The following is a 27,775-nucleotide window of genomic DNA, read 5'->3' on the forward strand; positions in this document are numbered from 1 at the left end:
ACACTGGTCCAGTACCGTAGTCAAGCCTCTTTTGGAGAAATGTGGAGTGAAACAACTGATTTATGTCAACAAAGTAACATTGACACGACTCAGCGAAAACCAACGAGGCCGAGACAGACAACGAAGGCGCTTCAGGATACTGTCGTCCACCACACCTTGGGACAGCATGTAGTTCCAGATAGCAAACACACGTTTTGTGTCTCTGTGTAAAATCCGGTTCTGGATAACATGGTTGGAGAACTTGAAAGAAGATTTTCGAACACAAATTGTAATATTATGCAGGGTGCCCAGCCCAGCTGTTTTGTTATTGGCTAAAGCTTATGATTCAAATATTGAGGATCTCAAACATGAGTTCATCAGACGAGGAGAAACTAGACAGAAAAAAGGGTCCTGTTGGATCTGATGACTATTTGTCCAGAAGTGAGGTGGTCTGTCCTGACTGCAGAGTAGACTGCAGCTGGATCGCTTTCTGCAACATGAAATACATCCAGATTATATCCCTGCAGGTAAAACTTTAACATTTTCCACTGTGAGTCAGCTCAGTTACAAACTGGGTTTAACTTCTGAGGTTGGTCTCTGACTGAGGGACTGTCTCTGTCACGCTAACAGCCCCCTGGCTGGCTTGCCATGTTTTGCCACATGTACACAACATAACGGGGTTCATTCGGGGGAGGTGACTTCACTGATGACCATCTGCATACAGGAAGACAGTCCTGTGTAACATTCAGTGGCTACAGCGACTGTCTTGCATTTCTGGTGGCTACTTCCTGTTCAGCCAGGACCGTAGCGCCAGTCGCTAACACACAAAAGTCACCGCTGATCACATCTTTAGGCCAAAGTGGGATTTGTCAGTGAGATTCTCCCACTGTGAACGGCAGAAAGCGCTTTCTAAGAAACTCTTAAGGACATAATAGCAGTGGGGACGGAGTTACCACAAGAACACAATACAACTCCAAGTATGTGCTGAACATTTTCCACTGAAATGCTCAGGGTACGCCAAACACAGTCAGCTTAAAACTAAAGGGAACAAAAACAGCCTGAAGCAGGTTTAAATGATCAGCGTTTCAGTTTGTAGATACAATCCAATAAAGCATAAGGGTGTCGTGTGCACACTCTGCCACCGGGTGTTCTGGGTAAGTTGTGCAGCCGTCGGGGCAGAAGAAGAAGAAGAAGAAGAGTTGTGGACTAAAACAACGTGAGCAGCGCGACTGAGAGCATCTGAGATTACAGCAGAATGTCTGTTTGGTAAATCTGCTCAGTACCTGATTGTGTGAGTAACTGAGCAGTTGTAGAAGCAACAAACAGATCCGTTCAGTTTTCTCGTGTTAAACGGTTCAATTCAAAGTACCGTTAGCCTGCTTAGCTGCCTTTTCCCTCAGTGCAGCAATGACGTTTGGACTAAAATGCGTTCACACATCTGATTCCAACACAACAGACATTTAAAAGAGTTTCACAGCTTGAAGTTGAGCCTCGTGCCCTTTTAGTGTTGGAACAGCCTCAACTTTCAGCTTCAGCCATGAGCATCATACAGCTGTCTGGGAAGTACAGGAAACAACTCCAAACCTTTTTCAGACTGCGTTAAAGATTTCTGGGTCTTTGGGGAAGATAAGGGTCAACTTTCCCTCGTAACTAAACACACATTTTCTTCAAAAATATCTGTAACAAGAACATGAAAAGCATGAGAAAAGTTAACATTGACCTTTAATGAAATGCAGAACAATGAAATACAGACGAGTGTAGAGCTCGACTTCACATCAAACTGAAATGATATATTGCTTCTTCAGATGTTTACATAAATACCCACAGCTGGTGCAAAGCTACTTTGTGGATCTTAACTTTTAAAGCAATACAATGTAACTTCTCAAAAAGCCCATTATGGAACTCCCCCTACAGGCTTGGAGGTAATGTACGGTTACACTGTCGTAAATACAACACCCTTTCGCTTTCACGTTTGTTGACTAACTGGTGAGGAGTCAGAAAGTGCAAGCTATGTCGACCGAGAAGGTAAGAGTAATCAAATGTACCTGGGAGCGTGAGAGGGGTCTATTTGTTTTTGTGGAAGATGTACCAGAAAGCAAGTCGAAGTACTTCCGCTCAGCTCCCGGGCCGGTCCAGCTAAGTTACATAGCGCAGTTATTCCAACTCAGACCCCCGAAGGGCATAGGAGACAGGCCAATCGTAATATTAAAACTCATTCTAGCCGCACAATTTTTTTCAAGCTGTTATTTTAAGGTAGATAGTATTAATTTAACAAAACAAATATAGTCAGTATAACAGAATAAACATGTTTCCACTTTCAAACAGACTGCATTTTGTTCTGTCCATCAACTCACAATTGATGCCATGTTTGTCTTGAACGGGAGATCCGTCCCCAGTTAAAGCAATCCCAACAAATTATAAAGCACTTTCAATGGTTCTTCAAACATGTGTTCCCCACAGAACATTCAGAACTAAAGTCCTGACAAGAGAAGGTGGTAATCCACAAAGAAGATTTTTAATCCGAACAAAGGCAAGGCTTCTGATTGGTAGTTCCTGCTGCTGCTCCCAGGTGAATTTTTGCTTATTTGCCGTAAAAATTGATGTTGATTTAAGCCAATCATTTCTCTGCAGTGTGAATACGTTGGTGTGTCTTTAGATTAGATAATTGAGTGAAAGCTGCCCCACACTGATCACAGATGAAAGGTTTCTCTCCTGAGTGAATAAGTTGGTGTCTCTTTAGATCAAATAATTTAGTGAAAGCTGCCCCACACTGACCACAGCTGAAAGGCTTCTCTCCTGAGTGAATACGATGGTGTCTCTTTAGACTAGATAATGTAGTGAAAGCTGCCCCACACTGACCACAGCTATAAGGCTTCTCTCCTGTGTGAATACGTTGGTGTGTCTTTAGATGACCTAATTCAGTGAAAGCTGCCCCACACTGACCACAGCTGAAAGGTTTCTCTCCTGTGTGAATACGTTGGTGTTTCTTTAGATCAGATAATGCAGTGAAAGCTGCCCCACACTGACCACAGATGAAAGGTTTCTCTCCTGAGTGAATACGTTGGTGTCTCTTTAGACTAGATAATTGAGTGAAAGCTGCCCCACACTGGTCACAGCTGTATGGCTTCTCTCCAGTGTGAATACGTTGGTGTCTCTTTAGATTAGATAATTGAGTGAAAGCTGCCCCACACTGATCACAGATGAAAGGTTTCTCTCCTGAGTGAATAAGTTGGTGTCTCTTTAGATCAAATAATTTAGTGAAAGCTGCCCCACACTGACCACAGCTGAAAGGCTTCTCTCCTGAGTGAATACGTTGGTGTGTCTTTAGACTAGATAATGTAGTGAAAGCTGCCCCACACTGACCACAGCTATAAGGCTTCTCTCCTGTGTGAATACGTTGGTGTGTCTTTAGATGACCTAATTCAGTGAAAGCTGCCCCACACTGACCACAGCTGAAAGGTTTCTCTCCTGTGTGAATACGTTGGTGTTTCTTTAGATCAGATAATGCAGTGAAAGCTGCCCCACACTGACCACAGATGAAAGGTTTCTCTCCTGAGTGAATACGTTGGTGTCTCTTTAGACTAGATAATGTAGTGAAAGCTGCCCCACACTGGTCACAGCTGTATGGCTTCTCTCCAGTGTGAATACGTTGGTGTCTCTTTAGATTTGATAATTGAGTGAAAGCTGCCCCACACTGGTCACAGCTGTATGGCTTCTCTCCAGTGTGAATACGTTTGTGTTTCTTTAGACTACCTAATTCAGTGAAAGCTGCCCCACACTGACCACAGCTGTATGGCTTCTCTCCAGTATGAAGCCTGTGATGATACCTCAGATTTGATCGTTTGATAACTTTCCCACAGTCCTTACAGCAGTGCCATCTGGATCCCTCTTGGGCTCTACGTTTCTGCAATGACAGAGAGGAAGAAGACTTAGATCCTTTTGAAGTTCACACAAAAGATTTCTCTAAGCTAACCTACGCTAACCAACATATTCTAACTGGAGCTGGACAGACCGAGCCACACAGGTCTCAATATCTCAGATCAAACGTGAACGCTGAGGGTGCGTTTATAAGTGCCCTCAGCTATCAGCACTGTGCTCCGATGTGTTCTGCACACGTTCAGCTTTTTAAGCAGTAAACTCTTGCTTTTTGCTCTTTTACAAATTCTTTTTGTCATGATGAAACTCTGAAAAGGAACTTGAGCTACAATATTTCTAAATAATGGAAGGAACCAGAGTCTTGTCCAAGTTGTTCACTTAAACACCATGTAGAGGTTGGGCTGAAAAAGCTTGATGACCGCTGGTTTAAAGGAATAAAAGTGACAGTGGTGGTTATACATGACAGTCTTTACACTAACCCTCTGTTCCAGCTTACAACTCAGAGGTCTGCAGCCATTCAGCTCAACAGCCATCAGGGAAACACAGTCCGTTTTAACTCAACCTTTGTCTCTCTTTGTTAAAACATCTCTACAAACCTGTCATCTAACCATTAAAGACCCAGAATATTACCACCACCAGGTTCAATTCATGTAACCCAGAGATTTTAAACGCAAATAATGAAGATTAGCTCCTGAACCTCTCAAATCTGCAGACTGAGAGCCAGAAAACGTCCCACCACAACAATCTGCCCGCTGATTTTCTTTAGTGTTGCACCGATACCTATACCAGTATCGGGCGGGGCCCTGATCGGCACTAAAATGGCGGTATCGGCGAGTACCAACAAATAGGGCAGCGATACCATTTCCGATACTTGTATGACACTTGAACGTCTCCCGACACTTCCTACACTGTGTTGTAATCACTGTGCAGCTATCGCTATTGGCCTGCTCCAGACCAATGAGAGCGGGCCAATAGCCGCTCTTAACCAATGCCGGGGCAGCTTTTTCTATGTGTGAGGAGCAAGACGTCTGGCGACACGGCACTCTGTCAGCTGGGGAGGGTGTCATTCGCAGTCATCTAGAGCTGCCGGCGACGAAGACAGCTAGCCAGGGGGAGTTTGCAGCGCGAGTGTGAGGAGGGGAGGCTGGGTGCTTCCTGTAGTCAAAACAGGGTCCACGATAGAGAGTGCTGGGCCGCAATCGCTCCCTGTGCGGTCGTGACAGCGCACTACCAGCCGACAGCCAGTTACCGTCTTCGCCGTCCAGCAAAGCCGTTATCCCGGGGAGTTGGACGGCGGCACAAGCTCAGACCCCGGGGGAGGGTCTCGCCAAGTGGGCGAGTTAAGTATTCCTCTCCTTTTAACTTCGTGTTTATGTATAGGTCGGCCTATTGTTATGTTGTATTGATTGGTGGGGTTGCGTGGGGAGGAGTGACGGGTCTGTGGTTAAACGGGCGCCATATGCTGCAGGTTAGCCCCGTGTTTTGTGGTGTGTTGACTCTGTGTGCTGTTTAAAGCGTGCCTTAAAGCTAGTGGAGCTAGCCTGACTTGTAGTGGGTTTTCATTCCGTGTGCTGTGTTTAAAGCATGCCTTAAAGCTAGTGAAGCTAACCTGACTTGTAGTGGGTTTTCATTCCGTGTGCTGTGTTAAGGGTTAGCCTGTCGTGTGTGTCGCAACCAAGGAAGCCTGCGTTCCCAATCCTTCTCTCTCTCAATTAGATCGGAGCCCCCCATGTGTTTTATGAACTTGTAAAGTAATAAAGATTTTACATTTTACATCCAAGTAGTATGCAGCTCTTCATATATATATATATATATATATATATATATATATATATATATATATATATACACATATACCGATACCACTCTGTTTGAAAAAAAATAAATAAATAAATAAAAATATATATATATATATATATATATATATATATATATATATATTTTTTTTTTTTTTTCCTAAAACATAGTGGTATCGGTATGGTATCGGCCGATACTGCACAGCCAGGTATCGGTATCGGGGCCAAAAAATGGTATCGGTGCAACACTAATTTTCTTCCAGCAGATCATTCAGCCTGCAGCATATGTTGAGTCTAAGCACATCTGGATCTGCAGCTCAGAGAGAGGAGATGAAACCAAGAAAACACTTTGCTGTTTTTAACCAGGAAAACACAAACTGAGCAAATGGAACATTTATTAAGTGACTCTGATATTGATATACTTGGAATATGTGACAGTTGGTTGACACATTCATCATCATCTACAGCAGCTACCAGCATTCCCGGTTATAATGTATTTAGAAAGGCTAGAGAAGCAGGGCGAGGTGGGGGAGTATTAATCTGTCAGAGAGAAGTTTCAACATAAACTAATAAGGTGGCCTAAAGACGTTAACGCTGAGTGTATTGGTCTAAATGCATCACTCTGTTCTGTAATGTATTTTACTGTGATTTGTGTGGATCCACCTCAGCAAAGGATGTGTTTTATGATCATCTTCAGACAATCTTAAATCACTGCAACTCGAAGAATGAAATCATCCTACTCACTGATTTTAATATCAACTGGGACATCAAGTAAGGAAAAATATTAAACAGCAGATGGATGAGTACAATTTGACACAAATTATAAAAGAAGCGACAAGAATAACTGATACGTCAAATACAACAATTGATCTAATATTTACTAATAATCCTGAAAGAATCTCTAAGGCTGTGTTCGAAACCGCCTACTACATACTACATACTTGAAAACGGCATACTCATCGATCACAGTATGCAGAGCGTTTACACACAGTGCACTTCACTCCTGCCCGAGCCGACATCAGCCGGCCTGAAAAGCTGATTTCGTTTAAGCTATAAACTCTGTAAATATATAACTTTAGCAACATTTGAAACATTTTCAGGCGAGAAAGTAGTCATTTAGACCCCCAAGGTGTTGAAAATCTGACAAAATACCGGCTATATACAATTTTGTTCCCACGAATTCGCCGCTAGTAAAGCTAGCCGCTGTGAGCAACGCACTTCCGGTTTCGCCGTTTTGACTGCTCTCGTCCCGTTAACTGAATTTGATCGTTCAAATGGCGATGGACGACGTCACGTTAGGTTGCATCTTGGGTAGTTTGAGTGTGACAAGTAACCTCATGATGAATACTCAACATTTCGGCAAATCTAGTATGCATCTATTGTACATCCGGGAACTTAAAAAAGTATGACTAGTAGGAATAGTAGGAAAAGTAGGCGGTTTCGAACACAGCCTAAGACTTTAAATCTATTATCAGGCCTGTCAGATCACAATTTTATCTTGTGTTCATGGAAAATTAAGAGGAAGCATTTTATGGCATCCAGAGGTCACCAGTTCTACTTCATGCCCAAAAGCCAGCAACAATTCCTGAATGAGGAAATCCAAAACATAGAAGGTCTAATATTATGGAAAATAACGACATTGAGGCTAGCTCAGATACTTTATTAAAAAAGTCAATGATATTATAATGATTCACAAAAAAAAAGGTAAATCCAAGCAACATAGAAATAATCTGCCCTGGTTGAACAATGAAATGATAAAATTAATGAAAAATAGAGATAAAGTCTTAATCAATCCATAAAACAAGGAACGGTACCATCGACATGGAAGATTGCTCGGGTCACCCCCGTCTTTAAGGTCGACAAAATCTATCCACCCATAAGTATTTTACCTAGAATTTCCAAAGTAGCGGAGAAATGGGTTACCACAGAACTGACTGAACACTGAAATAATGGCCATGCCACTCTTCATCCAATGCAGTTTGGATTTAGGAAATTCCATTCAGCAGAGACAGCTACCTGTTATTTCCTAGAAAACTGAGAGGACTCTAGCTGCAGACCTGCAGTGTGAGGACACGGAAGCGAGTATTTTTCGTTCCCCATTTGAAATGTGGAGACGACGAGGTGAGTAAAAGTCGAGTGAAGAGCCACTCTTCATCCAATGCAGTTCGGATTAGGAAATTCCATTCAGCAGAGAAAGCTGCCTGTTATTTCCTAGAAAACTTAAAGTACTTGTTGGATCAGGGTGGCTTTGTAGCTGCTGTATTTCTTGATTTAAAGCGTGCTTTTGACACCATTAATCATGATGTGCTTATTGCTAAATCTGCTCATTTCAACTTTTCAAATAGTGCCCTCTGCTGGATGAAATCATACCTTTCGCACAGGAAACAGGCAGTTCAAATTGGTGATTTGTCATCTTCATACCTCACTTGTTCTGCTGGAGTACCACAGGGCTCAATATTTGGTCCTGTTTTATTCAGCGTAAATGTCAATAACTTACCAAATGTCTGTAGAAATATAAAGATGCAACCATATGCTGACGACACTGTATTATACTGTTATGCCAATTCAATTCAAGAAGCTGCTGCAATTCTCTCAGGAGCTACGGTGCCATAGCCTGATTAACATAGACTTTCAAATCTCTTCGAGATTCTGGTCTGACCAAGACCATAACGAATACGATTCGAAATGGCCTGGTCAACCCGCCTCCCTCGGGTTGCTACTGGTTGTGGCCAGAAAAGGCTGTGCCTAAGCTTAAGCCAATCACACCACTCTTTCCTCTGACGTATGATTTAGCTACCAGCGGGGCTAACTGGTAGATTAAACTCTTACCAAAGCCAGTAGGGAGCAAGTCAGGCGAAAACGTCTTTCTTGTCAAGAAACGATTCAAGGGCTGTTCTTTGCTCGATTTTTAACGAGAATCTCCCGTCGAACACTTTCATTACAGCATCTACAGCAGTGTTGAAAGCTTGACGCTGCTCCATGTTGATATTGAATGAAGCGCTTCCGTGTACAATCCATGGGTTGAGTGGCAGTTCAACCACGTCACTACCTTGAACCCGCCTTGGTTGGCGCTGCTCAAAGTTGATTGCTTCCCGACAAAGTGGGTGGAGTTCCCGTTTTTTCGGGAACTCGAATCCACCTGAATGAGCAGTTGGACTGAGTAAGTGTAGCAGAGCCGAAGGTGTTGCGTCACTGCGAGGGCGGAGCCTGGGTAACGGTGCCAGTGTCTCATTGGCTCCAAAACTGTTGTTTACATTTGAATAAAAAAATAAACAGTCTGTATGTTTTACTCCCGGCAGCCAACAGAGGGACAGCAACCATCAGTCATGGTGGATGCGGAGACACTTGATGTGTTTCAACACTTTACGTACCATACCAACCTGGAGACGAGGCCTCCAGGTTGTATATATGGGTTTTTATTATTCCAGATAAAGCGGCTTACTTTTCCCCATTCGATGCAGAAATCCTCATGGAGGCATACGAGAGGTAAAACACATAATTAAAAAGAAAGGCAGCACCGCCACAGTGATAATGCAAAGAGAAAAAGTGTGGCAAAGTATTGCTGACCGCCTGAATGCTTAAGTAGTGCACAAGTACATACTCACCGCTCCGCTGAAACATCACAATTACAATCCAAATAGTTAATTCACATCTCCAAAAATGCAGTTGTATAACTAATTATGAATCAGTTGTACAACTGAAATGGACTGCAGATATGAGTGAAATTGTGTAAATGTTACTCCATCAGACTGTATAACTCTTTGATAAATAGATGAGCTAATAATAACTTTAATTAATATAGCGCCTTTCAAAGGACCCAAAGTCGCTTGCTAAATGACTTCATTGAATTTCCTTTAGGGATAGATAAAGTTTCTCTTTGCTCTACGTGTGTGTGTGTGTGTGTGTGTGTGTGTGGTGTGATGTAGATTAAACATTACCGGGCCAAAATGGACATGGCAGCAAGTCAAAATCAAATACAAGAACATTCTGCAGAATGGTAAGGGGCCTGACTAATACTTAACAATGGACAAGCGTATATTGTACCCAGAAGGTGCAGCTCACACATTGTCTGTACTGTTTTAGCAGTGAAAAAGAAAACCCACAGACAAGGCACGGGTGGTGGGTCACCAAAAGCTGTGGTGGTCAATGGTCGGCTCGTCAGGGACCAATATGTGTTAAATTATTTTAGTTAATATGCAGGCTTTGAATTTAAGTTAAATATGTCCTGCAGTGGCAGAGGAATTTGTGTTTTTTTTATTATTATTAATTAATTTAAATGAATGTGGCCTCTTATGATGTTTGTGCTGTATACTGTGCGTATACAAGCTTGCAGGGAGCCTACTGCATCCATTAATTTGTCTGTTCATTTGATGTGTATGGATTTGTCCTGCATTTATTTCAGTGTGCAGACATGCGGGGTGTATTATATACAGACCTTTGAACGTGTATTTATCCTTGTGTTGTATAATATGCTTTGATTCTGTGCTTTACATCTGTGTGACTTCAGTTTTGAAAGGAGCTGATGGTTGACCTGTTTTGATTCATCCTCATTCAATAAAGGAACATAATGTTACACTTTGATGTGTAATATATTTACATGGGATTTTTATTTTATAGAACAAAGTATTAGGGTCACACTGAGGAAGAAAAAAAAGTCGTACATTTATGAGACGGAAAAGATGCATTTTCTTGCATATTCTTTTCTGAGTCCTGATACTTGTGACAATGTGATGCTGATGTGCCAAAAGATTAAAGACCTCATGACACCCGGAAAATACTGTAATGTACATAAACACATTGAAAGTACACATACAAAATAGTCACTTGAAGCTAGTTTTAATCATTATGATAGAGAAATTGAGTTTGTACAGCCTTTTAAAAGTGCGATTTTAGCGATCTGCTGGCGAGCTTCCTATTAGTCCGTCAAGTGACCTATGACGTACACTCCGGAACGATCCTGACATCTGTCATAGCTACAACAGGGATTCTGACAACTCCTCCTATTCATCCTCGGATCCTGACACATTTTTCGAAGTGGCAGAGTCCGACCAATACTGGAGGACAATGTGAGGGGCGTTACCTGGATGAGTTGGAGCCACACGGTTCCACGGAAAGTTCGGATGGCGAGGCGGAAGGCGCTGTTGCTCATATGTTATAGCCCAGCTCCTAACCCTAGCCCCTAACCCTAATAAGAAACTTGAATCCACTGTGTACTTGTATGTAACTTTATTAGCAACGTCCTCCCGATATAACGACTCTGCCTCCTAACGCTCTCTGGTCGGTATGGCAACGCTGAAACGTCTTCAAAATGCAGCTTTCTTCTGTCTCCTCACTGGGAAGAAGCTTTCCAAACACGTCTGTTTTTGACATTTTTGCTCGGTTCGTGGGTTTAATATCAGCGCTGATGTGACCGAGACGAGAGCAAGTCAAGAACAGACAGATGGAACGGAGAGAATTCGGTCATTTTTCCAAATAATGTGGCTCTTTGTGGTAACACAGTAAAAAATGCGGCTCTGACCGGTTGGCCACCCCTGCTTTAGGTGTTCTTGTGGGAGGTGTGAGCCAATGCCAGTGGTAGATGAGTCGGTGTGCGCTGCCGCGAACAGTCTAGAGTGTGCGAGAGGAGAGGAGGAGGGAGCAGACGTTCCGGAGCATACGTCATTTTTATGACGTATGCTCCAGGGACACTGGCCTGTGGATTTCAGTGGCACGCGTTCAAATTTCGGAAATAACAGAGAACCGGGCATATTTATCACAAAAATGTACTTCAACTCGAAAATAATAGTTATTTCAGACTAAACAAAAAAAAGTCGTCTCCGGGTGTCATGAGGTCTTAAAGTATCTCCTTGTTTGTGAAACCTATACTAAAGTACAATTCCACAAAATGCTCCACGGTCCTCATTTCAACAACTCTCCTCCTCTGACTTTATTCTCGTAAATTTATGACTTTATTCTCGAAGTCTGTGATTTTTTTTTTTTCTCTGTGGCCCTAATATTCCGTCATTTTATATATAATCTTATAGTCTATGGGAAACCGTAAATGATCTAATGATTGCAACATCATCTAAAATCATCATTCATCCAAAATGAGTAAAATGAATAATCACAAACGTTTAAATAATGACAGTGGGTCTAGTTATATGTGATAACAACGTGCAGTGGGCAGTGGAATAACTATTGGTTTCTGTTTGTGATGATTGAGATAAGGGATGAGATTAAATATATCCTGGAACTTAGCCTGGTCTGGAGCAGGCTAGCTCCACAGAATAAATCTCCACGGTAACTTATACCCATAGTCACTCCTAAAGGGCAGATTACAGTTCTGCGTCTATCGTCTTGACGTGTTGCTTTGCTCTGGTCGCGAACCACTTTTCATGTTATGGTTCTGCAACCTCGGTCTGGAATTTCTAGGGACGCACAGCAGTTTCCTCCCAAAAGTATTCGAGAACTCACGAGAATTTCGGTGGGCGTTGACGAGAACTTCAGCGGCGCCGGCGGAAGTGTTTATCTTTCAAAACAACAATGGCGTGTATGCAAGATATGGATCTGGAGTTGCTCGACATCGAAGAAGAACAGCTTCTTTTATTGGAGTTGGCGAAAATGCAAAGGAGGAAGTAGGGCTGGGCGATATCTCGATATTTAAGATATATCGATAGATTTTTAAATAAGATATGGAATTAGACCATATCGCATATATCGATATAGTTCAAATTTGCGCTGTAATACTTGCTTCAGGCAAGCCGTTGATCAGAGCTCTCTGCACTGCTTCCCTCGCTCGGGCTCCGCCCCTCCTCTTTCATGCACACGGGGGGGGGGGGGGGGGGGGGGGAGTAATCTCAAGCTGATGTTTAAAAACGTTTTTCTTAAACTGAGCACTTTATTTTGTTATCTCTTTATATATAAATGCTGCGCTCAGAAAAAGATTTACCTATTTTATTTTATAGGCTAATTTTATTTAAGATATTTTTTTTATTTAAATGTACACCTTACGGAGCTTTGTTATACAGTGTTTACATTTTATAGTGAGTTTTCAATAAAACTACTCGTATTTGGCTTTGACTTTGACTGAGCATTTTATTTCACAGCTCTCACTTTGCGGAAAAAAATATCGGGATATATATCGTATATCGATATTCAACCTAAATATATTGAGATTTGACTTTTGGTCCATATCGCCCAGCCCTAGGAGGAAGCCACACAGACAACCGTAAAGGCATACCAAGGACCAATCACAGCCGCTTTTTGTCTGCGCACTTCCGCTTGAGCTCTGCGTGGGTTTGTGTCCGTCCAACGTGTAGTCAGGATTTTTCTGAGGTGCACGAGAACGCGCGCAGAGCCTCTGCGTGGGGGAGTGGTCAAGATTTTGACGCTCGCAGAGGCTCTGCGTCCGAGCGTCAGAGGCTTTGCGTCTGAAGCATAAATTAGGCTTAAAGGAAAACGCCGGAAAGTTTCAAATTTACTATTTTCCCTGGTACATGTTCCCCAAAATCGATTTCTCACCTTGTTTACATTTGTCAGCCCGAGAGAGTAACATTCGCGAATGTTTGAAATTCAAGTTATACCGCTCTGGCTCTCCCTCCCTAGCGCCGCCATGTTCACTCAACATGACGTCAGAAATGCAAACATTTTTTCTACAGCAATGGAAGAGACTTACGAACTGTCTTGGTCTGACTCAGATCATGATCAGCCTCTCGATCCAAGTTATGTTAGCTTATGGCCATCAGCCGAGATGGTCGAATAAGGCTAAAAATAAGGATGGACAAGTGGCTGTCGCAGCAGCCGCGACACCGCCGCCAAATGCTAACGCCTCACTGGTTGTATCCACGGCTCGTGGATACAACCAGTGAGGCGTTTCCGGACCCCATACCCAACCTTGTATACCGTTTCCAGGCCTACCGGCAGGTGACCTGCTTTCTCCATGGGAGACTTGGGAAGCGCTTCCAAAGAGTGATTCCCTCCTGTGCGGTGTGGGCGATCAGGGATAAATATGAGTCGCAGGACGGGACCTACAAGGGTTTCCTTCACGCCGACGAGGCAGTTGTAGACTATCACTACAGATATATGTGAACATACATGTTGAAATAAAAAAAAAAAAAATTCTAATTCTACTATATACAGGTAGTATTCAATCATTGTGTATTTCCAAGTTACACTCTACACTTTGTTAGAGCACACTTCCGCCACACAAGTAGAATTTTATTTCCGCTGCACAAGTAGAATTGCATTTCTGACGTAAAATATGCCCGGATGTGGCTGAACATGGCTGCGCCCATGGCCAGAAGTGAAAAAATCTGGGAGCGCAAGGTTATGGGTTGAATAATGTAAAACAGTGTGAGAAATCAATTTTGGGGGACAGGTGTCAGGGAATATAGGAAAATTTAAATTTTCCGACGTTTTCCTTTAAGTTATTTGTGTCAGCCATTAGGAATGATAGTGGACGATACACCATAAATATACCCCTTCAAGACAGCGTACCTTCAAGACAGCGTACCATCAAGACAGCGTACTTTAAGACACACAAGACAGTTAACAAAACAAACAAATAGTATAACTCTGGTGGGTCCCTAACCCCTGTCACCTAAGAGAGCACGGTGACTGCCACACCCTTTGCAAACCAAACCACACATTAAGTGCTGGTAGTGGGGAACCGTTTAGTGTCCAGCGGGCCGGCTCCCGCCAAGCCTCCCGTCCAGGAATAGAAATAAAAAGCGCATCGAGGCATATAACGTTCAGTAGTGCCAGTTGGGCAAGCAAGGGCTGCACATGAATAATCGGAGAAAATGATAGCTAGTAGTATATATATTTAATTAATAAATAAATAAATAAATAAAAGAGAGGGATATTAGTTAATTAAAATAAATATATATATATATATATATATATATCATATACACACACCCCCACCCGTCTTGGTATGTATCTGCACACACAAAGCAAAACATAACGTATCCATAACTGCCATATAAATGTGCATTAGCATGTACTCACACTCCAATTAAAAGTGGCAAAATAGTCAGATAAATGCTGGTCTTCAGCATGAGAGTACATATACATGGGAACAAGCGTTAGCAAGTGAACTTACCCTATGGTGGGGGGGGGGCATCATGATTTGTCATGATCATGTCCTACTCCATGGCTGGCTCACTACATTACATTATATTACATTACGGTCATTTTGCAGACGCTTTTATCCAAAGCGACTTACAATAAGTGTGTTCAACATCGGTATGAAAAAGAACTTCAGGTCACAAGAGATCATAAGTGCATTTCCTTCCAAAACCAAACAGCTTAGAGCATAACTAGTGCTAGAGTAAGTGCGGTAAGTTAGGTACCGAGACACATGGGAAGACAATTTAGGAAACAAATAAGTACGTAAGGAACTAGGATGAAGCAAGTGATGTCTTAAGAAAAGCCCCACGGACTCATAACTTTGATGTGAATCTTTCTAAATATTTTCTGTTTGTTTGTTCTCTAGTTTTTTGTCATGGTGTATTGTCTGTAGGGCTGTCGCGATAACCGCAAAATGCAATCACCGCGGTGCTGAGAGGACCTCCCCGGTGCGTGTCCAGGCCACCGCCCACCGCACGCAAGCTTACACGCGCAGAACAACTCGAGAAACTGAACGAGTTTTTAAGACTGCACAGTAGATACAAAGCGACTGACAGAACTGATACTTTTTAAGCCAGCACAGTAATAATGATGCATTGTATATTCCTCTCAAGGCAGGAGAAACACATTAACACAGCGAGGTGCCCCGTTTCTGTTGTCATCTTTGCATATAGGCACCGCACACGCACACACGTCTGCATGCTACTCGTTGTGGTCTCATTCTCCCTCAGCAGCTGATATTACAAGAATATGCCTACTCAGTGTCGAAGCAATGGAAGTTAAAATAAAATGCAGTGGCCTACCTTTATCTCGGCTTTGCTCCTCTGCCTAGTCCGGACACTTTATGGCTTTGAATCTTCTCTTATTATCCATGTTTACCGTTGTAAATGCGACCGTCTAATATCAACAATAAACCACAGAACCACAGCTTGGTGTGCACATTTGCTGTTGGGAAATACCTGATCATTTCAACAAAACTGTGTAGGTGAAACTATTTAAAAAAAAAAAAAAAGTTTAAAAAATGTGCCGGGGTTGGTTGGTCGGCGGCAGTCTGTTTAAAAAAACTGTATCCCGGACACGTGAGCTCAACTGCTGCCCTGATCTGCTTCGTTTTTCTCCGTCATTACTAAAAGAAACGTGCCCAGGTCTGCAACAATGTTGATATTTGCCATGTGGCACTGGCAACAGAACTGGGGCGTGCGCTGCTTGATCTCCGCTATGTTGGTCTGTGAGCGAGTAAATGACAGGCAAAGCAAAGTGAAATGTCAGAATCGCTGGGAAAAAAAGACGGATTATGCGCTCGATTTTCATCTAACATTGCATGTCGTGGAAAGTAGCCTAATGAACAAAAATGCGATATCACCGCATACCGCGCTGTTTAGCGGCTATGAATCACCGCGGTGGGAATTCCCTCACCGCGACAGCCCTAATTGTCTGTGTGTTTTTATGATACCTGCCTGAGGACAACGGATGAAATTTAGCAGCTGTGCTAACTCCGGCATATTTACATGGATGCTTTGCTGATATGTTGATTAATGTGCAGAGTCCTAACCAAATAAATAAGAAATAAAATAAAAACCTCCTCCACACTGACCTGTGGCCTGGTGGACCCAGAGGATGAGCCGGCTCTGTTCCTGGTGGAGGGGTTCTGCTCCTGGTTCAGCTCCTGGTTCAGCTCCTGGTTCTGCTCCTGGTTCTGCTCCTGCTTCAGCTCCTGGTTCTGCTCCTGGTTCTGCTCCTGCTTCAGCTCCTGCTTCAGCTCCTGCTTCAGCTCCTGGTTCAGCTCCTGGTTCTGCTCCTGGTTCTGCTCCTGCTTCAGCTCCTGGTTCTGCTCCTGGTTCTGCTCCTGCTTCAGCTCCTGGTTCTGCTCCTGGTTCTGCTCCTGCTTCAGCTCCTGCTTCAGCTCCTGCTTCAGCTCCTGGTTCAGCTCCTGGTTCAGCTCCTGGTTCAGCTCCTGGTTCAGCTCCTGGTTCAGCTCCTGGTTCAGCTCCTGGCTTTGCTCCTGCTGCTCCATTCTGGTCTGCACAGTTTTAACCATCCAGTCACATTCCATTAAACTAGTGATGCTCCGATCAGCATTTTTTGGACCGATCACCGATCACCAAAATCATGATCTGCCGATTGCCGATCACTGCCGATCACGGAAGAAATCGGACATTTCCATGCCTTTCATCTAGCAGAGAGTGCACCATTTATAGAAATTAAACCGCCAGAGGTAGCTGGGGACATGTAGAACAAGAATCTGGTGGAGTCGGCAGAGAACATTTTGATTTGGTTCTAAATGAAGTTTTCAAATCTGACTATGCAGAAATGAGTTTGATTCTGAATATGCTTCAATAATTTTGTTCTATCATTTTGTTTTAATCATTAAAAAGAATGTAGTAAAAAACAACCAAATAATGACAGGTGTATGTATTCCAACAAATGAAAAATCAACCTCGATAGATTTCTGAGTTTACGGGGTGCACTTGAATGCACCATGAAACCGCTCACACGTTTTACCGTACGACGTGATGTAAACGGGCACTTGATTTTCAAGTGTAGCTAGCGCGACCGTGCCTCTCCGAAGCGCAGATGGCGTGACCGCAGTAAGTTTCACATCTTTCTGACACACTTTGAAGAAATTCCAGACAGGAGAGGTCATGTTGTCAAGATGCAGTGTAGAGGTTTTGCCTGTTCGGTTCTGTACACACGTCAAGTAACACTTTAGAAAGTGGTCGCTAGTAATTTACGTCACGTGATCGGTTTTTTGATCGGCATATTTTTCCGATCACCGATCAGGCTATTTTTGGGCATTATCGGCCGATCATGATCGGCAGCCGATCGATCGGAGCATCACTACATTAAACTCATTACTGTGCTTTTTATTTAAATCCCTGTGAACTTTAAAATGCTTCCTTAAAGACCCACTAAGGTCACAGTTCAAAATATTTGTAGCTTTTTGATCAAATTCAGAAAAAAATGTAATAATAACTCTGTAGACCGACAGCCACTGTGTGCAATATCCCATAAATCTCATCTGAGTCAGTGGAACACCATCAACTTAAATCATTTTACTACATTAAGACAATGATCCTGTTTGAGGAAAGGGTCCCAATATCATCCCAAAGACTGAGGTTCAGATTCTCTCCGTTTCTAAACCTGTTCTCATTTCCAGAACCTTTTTATCATGTGCTCAGTCCTTGTTGGTTCGTGGATAACAGAAAATATTGGATATGTAAAGGAAAGTGAATAATGAAGCTTTCATGAGACACTTCTGAAGAGGACAGTCAGACTGTCTTTTAATGGGCTTCTGAGTGTAAATCTGAGAAATCACACACTGATACTGAGGAGAACTGGATTTCTACTGCTCCTGTGATACTTTCCTGGATCACCCACAAGTCTTTATAATAATGCTATGACTCCTCTTCACACAACTTAAAATCTTCATGTCATTAAAGGATTTATATTGAGCACAATTAAGTCCCATTTTAAGATCTAATCATGAAATATGGCATATTGTGTACGTTAAACACATCAAATCACATGTTTTGGCTGCACACTTCTATCAAAAAGCCAAATGATACTCAGATAAGTCTGGAAAGTGTGGAGGAATAAATATTTCTTTCTTAAAGACATGCTATGCAACTTTTTCATGGTCATAAAATTGCTTGGCAAACATCAGTTTGCTTGGCTGACCCGTTCCGATGAAAACGGGGACATTCCCATCTCCATCTGGTGGCCCTAGCCCGAAACAGCGCTTGCAACTTTGCCTGTGGCGCCGCGTGCTTTGTTTATCTCTGGAAGACTCGCAACACACGAGAGCCGAGAACTACTGCTTCACGGCAGGTTGTAAAGGGCTCTGAGCCGAGCCAGGTAGCCTGATAGACACACCCTCTCTCCATTAGCTGTCGACGGCTAAATTGAATGTGTTAGCTTCTAGAGTTGTAATATAGTTTGTAATAGATATCGTGATGGCAGAACCACCGCTACTTGCCCGTCTGACCGCTGAGTCACCCAGAGCCAGCGATTCAGCGGTCAGACGGGCAAGTAGCAAATCCATGCCAACTCGAAGCTTTTTAAGTTTCGATTCTGTCTCGTGACTTGACGAGCGAGCGCCCAGTCGGCAGCTACAGTCGGCAGCTACAGTAGGCAGCTACAATAGGCAGCTACAGGCAGCTACAGTAGGCAGCTACAATAGGCAGCTACAGGCAGCTACAGTAGGCAGCTACAGTAAGCAGCTACAGTCGGCAGCTACAGTAGGCAGCTACAATAGGCAGCTACAGGCAGCTACAGTAGGCAGCTACAATAGGCAGCTACAGTAGGCAGCTACAGTCGGCAGCTACAGGCTCGGTTAGCATGGCTTCATGCATCTTGTACAGTCGTTGAAAAATAATCATTTAGTGATATAGGGAGGGCAAGATCATTCCATGTTGTTTACTTGTAGGTCTAAACTCAGCATTGCCTCACCTAATGCTACCACATTTGTCGCTGTGTAAATGCACACACTAGCTGTTGTGTCTGGCTTTCAGATTAAATGGCATTGAATTATTACTTGACAAAAATAAATGAATGAACTTGTAGCCGTAGGCTGCTCTTTGATTTATCAAAATGAATTGATAAATGGGACAAAAAAAGGCGAGGCGTATAGCCACTAAACGGCAGAAAGGTGTTTTTTTTTTTTTTACATAAGTGACTCAAGTGATTCAAGTGGTCCGTATAACTCTAATCCCCTCCTCGAAATGATCAAATCAGCCCGGATTGCCCAAAAGATTCGAGTTAAGCATCTCTACTTCTCCAACTCTCTGCCAGTGTCTTGAAAAATAAACCGTAAATTGCCTCTGGTGGGTTTACGACAGTCTGGCTAGACTGTCGCCTATTTTCTACGGAGCTCCCCCTACAGCTTTGGGATGTGTATTGCATGGTAAACAAACCCCATATTACTGAGCCCTGCTTTAAGTCAAATAAATGAACTAAGTCCGTTATGTGCCTTGGTATGATTTATTAAAATACATGCTCATTCAGAACACAGAGAGATCTGCCGTTACGGCGCGTCACACAAGCTTTTATACAATGGTACCGTAGTAGCTCTGTATTTGCTTAAAAATGGTAGAAATGTCATATCAAATACTATGAAACCAACAGAAATGCAAAATATACATTCTAACGGTCTTTGGTCATGTTGTTTTAACAGGTTGAAAACATATTTTTAAATTTGTCATCATGCCAACCCTTATCATTGACCCACAAACAAGTTACAGAGAAAGGAGTTATTTCCTGTCTGGCGCGCGAGGCGCGATCTCGTGAGGTGCATGACGGAGCTTAATCTAAATCAACAGGACGTTCACACGCATCCCACGCTTATAGATAAAGAATAGATGGTTGCAAGTTGCAGGGCAGATTATACCATTAATATCATGCTGTTGCTAAGCAGAGGCAAAGTTCAAAAGTTCAGTGTCTGGTACAACACACAACACTCGAATATATAGCCCCTTTCACACTGCCGAATAACCCGCGTTTAATTCGCGAATTTAGCGCGTCCGCTGTTGCGTTCACACTGCCGACCCGGGCTGCCGCGTCAACTCGACTCGCCTTTCGACCCGCGTCGGACCCTAGTCTTTTTGCCGAGCCGAGTTTGATGTGAACGCAATCGACGCGGGTCGGACGTGGGCGTGACGTGAGGAGTTTAAAAGACAGAATGGACAGCTGATTCAGAACAACAGCGACAGGTGAGGACAAGTTTTACTCTGTTTTAGCCTACATCAAGTTGGAGACATTATTTAATATGGCCAACTGGGGAGACAAGGAGGTCCGCGAGCTCCTCAGCCTCCGAGCAGAGGACGTTATTTACCGCCACATTTTGGGGACGGTGAAAGATGGACCTCTGCTGGAAGGGCTGGCGAGAAAGATGGGAGAGCGCGGTTTCCCACGCAGCAAGACGCACCGTAAAGTAACATCTCCATGAACTGCATTGCAAAAATGAGTTCTCAAGGTGTCCTGCCATCGTTTGTTTGAAAAATTTGATGCAGACAGGTGTATTTCACCCTACCTCCGACGCATGGCTTGTGCCTACGTCATTGTACACGCCCAGCATTTTATGTGTTTCATGTGACGCTCTGCCACTAGGCCACGCCCCCTGAACTCGGCTTCAGGCGACACGGGTCACCAACACGCCAAGTAGACCGTAAGGTGAACCCCGTTTTCGTTTAGGCTCGCTCCGTGCTCTCCGAACTACATGCCCGTTAGCTGATAAAAATGACCAACTTATTTTGCACATATAAAAAAAGTTTCGCGTCACAGAATCCTGTACTTTTTTTAAACCGAGACGTTTTCTGAAGATATTTTCCGCAGGGCTGAATGACGATTTTGACGTCACAAGACACCACGTGACCGCGCTGGACCAATCACGTTGCCGATTTACGACAACAAACTGGAAAAATGACAACCTGTCTGATGCTGTCAAAACTAACCTACAGAAAGGAATCTCGCAAAATATCATTTTAAAGTGAACATAAAATAATAATTATCAACGATAATGCTCATTCATGTATTTCTGAATTGAGCCAATTTAGCCATTTACCATTCAGGTATTCATTTACTGATTTATTCACTAATAACTATACAACACATAACAAAATCAAAACAAGTAGGGCATACACATCAACCGGCATAAACGTATATACATAACCATAATAAAAGGAATGATACAAATGGAATAGAATAAAGCTAAAAAAAAAAAAAAAACGCTGGCACACACATACACTATTCCTCACTGTCAGTGTCAGGGCAGGTGTCATCTTCTTTATCCTCTGTTTCCTTTGTGGTGTTTGAACAGCTGGAACACCTGCACAAGTCTACTTTATTAATACTTTATTAATCCCAATTTGGGAAATTGTTTTGTTGCAGCAGCATACAGTATATGAAAACAATTAAAGTAGTAAAAAACAAGCAAATAGAATATAATAAAATAAATATAAAATAAAATAAAATAATATCAAATAAATAGAAATAGTGAATAAACATTTGCTATATACAAATCTACAGTATTTTTTTGTTTTTTGTTATTGTTTTTTAGGAGAGACTTCAAGCCTATTGAGGTTGAAGTTCTCTTCCAGCCAGAGGGGAGGTGTTGTAGATGGTGATGGCTGCTGGTAGGAAGGATTTCCTGAAACGGTCCTTGTGACAGTGGAGCTGGATGAGCCTGTTGGAAAAGGAGCTCTGCTGTCTAACCAGCAGCTGGTGGAGAGGATGGGTGGGGTTATCCATGATGGATAACAGTTTGTTCAGTGTCCTCCTCTCCACCACCGATTCAAATGAGTCCAATCTTTTGCTTTACACATGACCTTCTTATTTTAGCCTGATAATTTGCCCTTTTGCAGTGCTGGTGGAGGGCATCACTTGTTGGGGGGATAGATAGTTCTGGCAAAGCTGATGATGCCATACAGAAAGCTTTGTACCCAGCCTCATTGATGTTTTCTGCGGTTGGCTGATCGTACAAATGGCATACATATTTGCAAAGTAATGCAAATGTAGAGTGGTCCAAGTTAAATTCAGTCCCCAGATTTCTGAAAGCCTTCAGGTAGACATCTTTCTCGCATGCCACAGCAAATGTCTTCTTTTTGCCTTGAGGTGTCACACCCAGTGAACGTATGGATCCTAATCAAGGCTGAACACACACTGGCTCCGAGAGCTGATGACACCTTGGTAATGTCCATTATGCGTGTTCTGTTGCCCTTCCCTGTGAAAAAGTACAAGCTGCATAGCAAATCTTTCTGCAGACTCACAGCAATGACTGCTACATCACTGTCAGGGCTCTTAATAATGACAGTCTTATGTTCCTGTGCAGCATGTTGTGCATGCAAAAACACCAGTGTCACATTCTTCGTGGTCACACTGCAGGTCTTCCACAGCACGAACAGACTGCACACCAGTCACGGTGACATTGGTGTTGATGTGCTATGTACAAGCTGAGGTTTCTTCCCACTGCTGTAAGAGCAGCATGTGGCCACGCATCGTATAAGAACTCAGCAAGTGCTTCTTTATTTGTTCCTTCTGATTCCTTCCATTCCACCTTGTTCACGTGAAATTCTGTGTTTCCTCATGCTTAACAGAAGATATGTGCATGTAACAAATTTTTCGGTCGAAATGTCGTCTTCTTCGGTACTGCTGGATGATCGCGCTGCTGCTGCAGTGCTGTTTTTGTTTACCAGCCCAGCTGACATACCAGCTATCCGATTCGTCCATTCTGATGACGTCTCAACCGTGGCACCTCTCGCGAGCCAAATTGTTATTACGCCTGCCGAATATGTACATACGCCTTGCCAGGCACTAGTTATTCCTTTAAACGTTGCGAACTAAAAAAGTACTGTGTTCTGAGCGGCGAAACTTTTTTTTAAACCTCAACATAACTCAAATCTTTTTATGAGCTGAAGCGTGTTTGGTTCGGAGAGCGCGGAACAAGCCTGGTGTTCTGAAGGAGTTTTCGAGGTTCACCCTACGGCCTAAAGCGTTCAAATTGCTCGACGCGGGTCGAAGGTGCAATTTGGACCCGCGAAGGTAGCGGGTCGCAGTGTGAAAGGGGCTTCTGATTGCCTGTAACATGAGTACATAAATTCTTTCACAAAAGAACCATTCTACATTTGACATTATCAAACTTTTTAAATCACAAAAGATTTCAGCAAAACTACAGAAAGAAGTTAAGAAAACTGCAGCTTTAGTGGGAAATGTGACAGGATGGTCAAAAAGTGCCCCAAAAGGTTAGAAAAGAGGAAGAAAAGGGCCAGAAGTATGTTTCACACACAGCTAAAAGGATAAAGCTCCATTTTATTTGGCCATCTGGCCGGCTTATTGAAATCTATAGCTGAGGTTGTGTTTCTAGGATGGTTTAACGCTTTAACGGTTAGCATTAGCTTTAGCATGCCGGGCTATGTGAATAGCAGCCAGGTTATCTTAACTTTTTACTCTCTGCTGCATGTTCTGACTGCCCGTGTCCAGCAGCAGGAATCAAACCAATGACACAGAGCACTTTGAAGACATTTCTGCTAACGTCTGACCGCTAAATTCATTCTTTTCTAGACTCACCTGCATGCAGCTTTCTGTTGCTATGCTACCAGATGTTCCGAGATAAGCCGAGATGAACCGAGGTGAGCCGAGGCTTCGCAATGTGTGTCGGGTAATGGGCCGTTTCTCAATGTGCGTATTTGTCTGTAGTGATGTTTCCAACAGGGTCTTGACTCTGAAGCGCGTGTCCAGTAACTTCGGATGTATTTTGTGAAGCTTGTACCGAGGCGCGTGTGGATGACTATGTGGTGACGTCAGAGGCCTTTCGAACCGGCCGTACCATGTGACCGGTTTAGGGGGGGGGGGGGGGGGGGGGGGGTTCAATAAAATGTATTGTTCTATGTAAATTCTATGCATGGCACACAAAACATTGTACAGATATCTGTAGTGTTGAGCTGACTGTAGAAATATCAACATAATCAACATGTTATTCTGTGTATGATTAAGTTGAAAATGAAGAAATAATACATTATACATATAAGATAAAACACAATAGACAGAAACTATTTATCAGAAAAATATATATCTATATCCACATATATCTCAGAAGAAATTAAAATCTATATATTTATCTATATATATATATCTATATATAGATATATATCTGTAGTGGCCATTTGTCCATAAAAAACAAATTAAACTTAAAGCAAACAAAATCAAAAGCCCACTGATGCACCATGGGGATGTGGTTTAACGCAGGCAAAAGAAGATGAATGTCCAAAAATTAATTCTTGCGTTTTTCTGAAGATTTATTTCCAAAACAATAAAACAAACAAAAGAACAAAGAAAACCTGCTGCTCTCTCCCTTTCCCTGGTAAAAACCATTGGCCCACCCCAGTGCATGCTGGTACTCCAGGTGCCTACCTACATAAATAGACTCAGGTGCCCAGTGTGACCCAATTAACAAAATATTCAAAACAAATAACTAACAAAGAATATTAGCAAGACAAATCTAATCTAAATAAAGCACTGAAATGAATCAAATAAAGTTACTCATAATTAGTAAATTAAATTTACAACTAGAACCAAAAAACAAAAGCTAACTCTACAAATAGCTCCTACATTCCGGCCCCTAATTGTGAATAATATCACAATTACAGTTCTCTACAAAAAGGAGCTAATTCTGGATCTACAACTACAAGACAGATCTATTCTATACGTCATATAAGCTCTAAATGGACCATCTTCCTGATGAATCTGCAAAAAAAAGCACATATTAATTAGAGAGAAATAGAGATAGAGAACGAGAGTCATGATGTTAGACTGCTGCTTCCATTAGTAGACAGAGCTTTGTCACAGGTTTCTCCAGAATACTGGTCCTTGTTTGAAGACGCACAGTGCGTACCAGGCCTTTTGCATCTGGTCTGATGTCCAAAACTTTCCCCACGATCCAAGATCCTCTTGGAGCTGAGGCATCTGCGACAAGAACAATGTCTCCAGGAGCGAGGCTTTTCCTTGGCCTTGTCCATTTTTGTCTTCATTTCCAAAATGCCTTTTTTGGAGATGGGTTTTAAATCCATTCTTGAGTGAGGTGATTTCAGCTTCAAACTTGTGCTTTTGAACATACAGAAAGATGGACTCATCTGCTTTCACAAGATCTTCAGGAGTCAGATTTTTCCCTTTGAGTGTGACTTTAAAGTTCTGAACGTTCCTGTCCACTTCTTGTTCTTCATTAAGGCCTGCAGAAGCACTAAACTCCTTTCTCTTTTGTGCCAATGTCATGAGTGCTGCTTTGATTTTTAAAAACCAAGCTACAGACGTTTTTAACTTATTCCAGGATGAAAAATAATTGATCAGCTGGCTGGTGGCCTTTTCCACATCCTTGACATTAGCATTCACTGTCAAGTCCCTTTTGACCTCTGGGTCATCGTCAGAAACCACATCACAATCTCTTTTCAGATTAGGCCATTCCTCCTCTGGTTTGGAGAGAAACTCAGGTCTATTTAACCATCTCCTGCCTGTCAGGAAATCCTGAGCTTTCATTCCTGTTGATGCTTCATCTGATGGATTTTCTTTTGAAGCCACATATCTCCACTGCTCAACATCTGAAGCTTCTCTGATGACAGAAGTTCTGTTTGCCACAAAAGTGTGAAATCGTTTGGTCTCATTTGCGATGTATTTAAGAACTGTTGTGCTGTCTGTCCAGAAAACTGATTTCTCCAGCATAAGTTGCAACTCCTTCCGTAGCATTTTGTCAACTCGAACAGCAAGAACTGCAGCTGTGAGTTCCAGTCTTGGGATTGTGGTCTGCTTGAGGGGAGCAACTCTAGCTTTTCCCAAAAGAAATGCTACATGTATCTCATCATCCTTTTCCAGTCTCAGGTAAGACACAGTTCCATATCCAACTTGACTGGCATCAGAAAAGTGGTGAAGCTGTGCTGAAACTGGGACTCCAAAGTCTCTGGGTTTAATACAGCGTTCCACTTTGAATTCATCCATTTTTTGAAGATCCTGGAGCCATTCAGACCATTGTTTAGAGAAGGCATGGGGAATTACTTCATCCCACTTCAGGTTTCTCCTGCAGAGCTCCTGTAGCAACAATTTGGCTGGCATACTGAATGGGGCCAAAAATCCTAAGGGGTCATAAAGAGAGCTGACCACTGAAAGAATGCCTCTTCTGGTCTGTGGTTGTTCTCGAACTGAAGTTCTGAACTGAAACATATCAGTCCCAATGCACCATTGTAGCCCTAGTGCTCGCTCTGTTGGAAATTGATCAACGTCCAAATCCAGCTTCATCATTTTATTTGCTCTCCTCTCCTCTGTGACTGACAGCAGCACAGTACGGCTGTTGCTGATCCATTTTGAAAGAGCAAATCCTCCTTTTTCACAGAGAGCAGTCAAATCCTTGATCATCTGTACTGCTTCTACGTCTGAAGACATCGATTTCAGGCAGTCATCCACATAAAAAATATGTTTCACTGTATTGATCACTTCAAGTGGGAAATGTTGTGCATTGTCTTCTGCTGTTCTCCTCAGAGCATAATTTGCACAACTTGGTGAGGATACAGCACCAAACAGATGAACTCTCATGCGATGTTCCTGTGGAGACTGTGCAGTATCACCATCTGGCCACCAGAGGAAGCGGAGAAAGTTGATGTGTTTATCTGGGACATGTACTTGATGAAACATGGCTTTGATGTCCGCCATTACAGCAACATGTTCTTGCCTAAATCGAATGAGGACTCCAATGACAGTATTAGTCAGGTCAGGTCCCTGCAAGAGTTGGCAGTTCAGTGATGTCCCTTTATATGTTGCTCCACAGTCAAAAACAACTCTAAGTTGTCCTTTTCTGGGATGATAGACTCCATGGTGGGGAATGTACCACACCTTTCCCTCAGTTTGTTTTAGTTCATCAGCAGGCACCACTTCAGCATATCCTTGAGCGATCATGTCATTTAAGAATGCAGCGTATTCCTCCTTAAATGTGCTGTTCCTGTCAAATTTTCTTTTCAGGCTTTGAAGGCGCTGTTCTGCAATACAGCGATTATTTGGCAGGACACAATCCTCCTGTCGGAAAGGTAAGTCAATACAATAATGACCTTCAATCATCTCTGCTGTGCTGCTTACAACATTCATGAACTTGACATCTTCTCTGGACATTTCAGATTGCTCCTCAGCTGATCTCTCATTAAAATCGTGGTTATATTGTTGAACCAACATGTCTTGAAGATGTTCAATGGAGATTCGGTTGGCTGTTACAGCAGGGCGGCCACTTTTACAGCTTGTGCCCCGAAGTGGACCATTAATAACCCAACCGACCCTGGTTCTTATTGCATAGGGTCCTTCATCTTGGCTGTTTATTACCTCCCAAGGCTCCATTACTTTGGGGGCATCGGTTCCAATTAGGAGGTCTACATCTGCCTCAATGTCATGGACCTTTACATCCTTCAGATATGACCATCGAACAAGATCCTCTTGTCGAGGGATATTGAGTGAGGAGACTGGCATGGATCTCTGTGTTAAAACATCAGGTAACT

General features: G+C 42.8%; 1 protein-coding gene across 1 annotated transcript; it reads right to left on the reverse strand.

Moving 5' to 3' along the window:
* Positions 1 to 2,596: 2,596 nt before the first annotated feature.
* Positions 2,597 to 27,746, reverse strand: LOC142391236 (uncharacterized). Its single transcript, XM_075477009.1, has 3 exons — positions 27,603 to 27,746; positions 16,354 to 16,509; positions 2,597 to 3,883 (listed from the first exon to the last, which is right to left on the reverse strand). The coding sequence occupies exons 1-3, from the start codon at positions 27,744 to 27,746 to the stop codon at positions 2,597 to 2,599; spliced, it is 1,587 nt and encodes a 528-aa protein (XP_075333124.1).
* Between the last annotated feature and the right edge of the window lie 29 nt (positions 27,747 to 27,775).

The sequence above is a fragment of the Odontesthes bonariensis genome, chromosome 11 (assembly GCF_027942865.1).
Source record: "Odontesthes bonariensis isolate fOdoBon6 chromosome 11, fOdoBon6.hap1, whole genome shotgun sequence".
In the NCBI taxonomy this organism is placed as follows: domain Eukaryota; kingdom Metazoa; phylum Chordata; class Actinopteri; order Atheriniformes; family Atherinopsidae; genus Odontesthes; species Odontesthes bonariensis.

Excerpts from the sequence above, each read along its gene's own strand:
- LOC142391236 (XM_075477009.1), bottom strand. The coding sequence starts at position 27,746 with ATGCCAGTCTCCTCACTCAATATCCCTCGACAAGAGGATCTTGTTCGA. Across the intron at positions 16,510-27,602 it reads AAGTAATGGAGCCTTGGGAG|GAGCTGAAGCAGGAGCAGAA; the intron begins GTAATAAACAGC and ends GAGCTGAAGCAG. Across the intron at positions 3,884-16,353 it reads CTGGGTCCACCAGGCCACAG|AAACGTAGAGCCCAAGAGGG; the intron begins GTCAGTGTGGAG and ends CTGTCATTGCAG.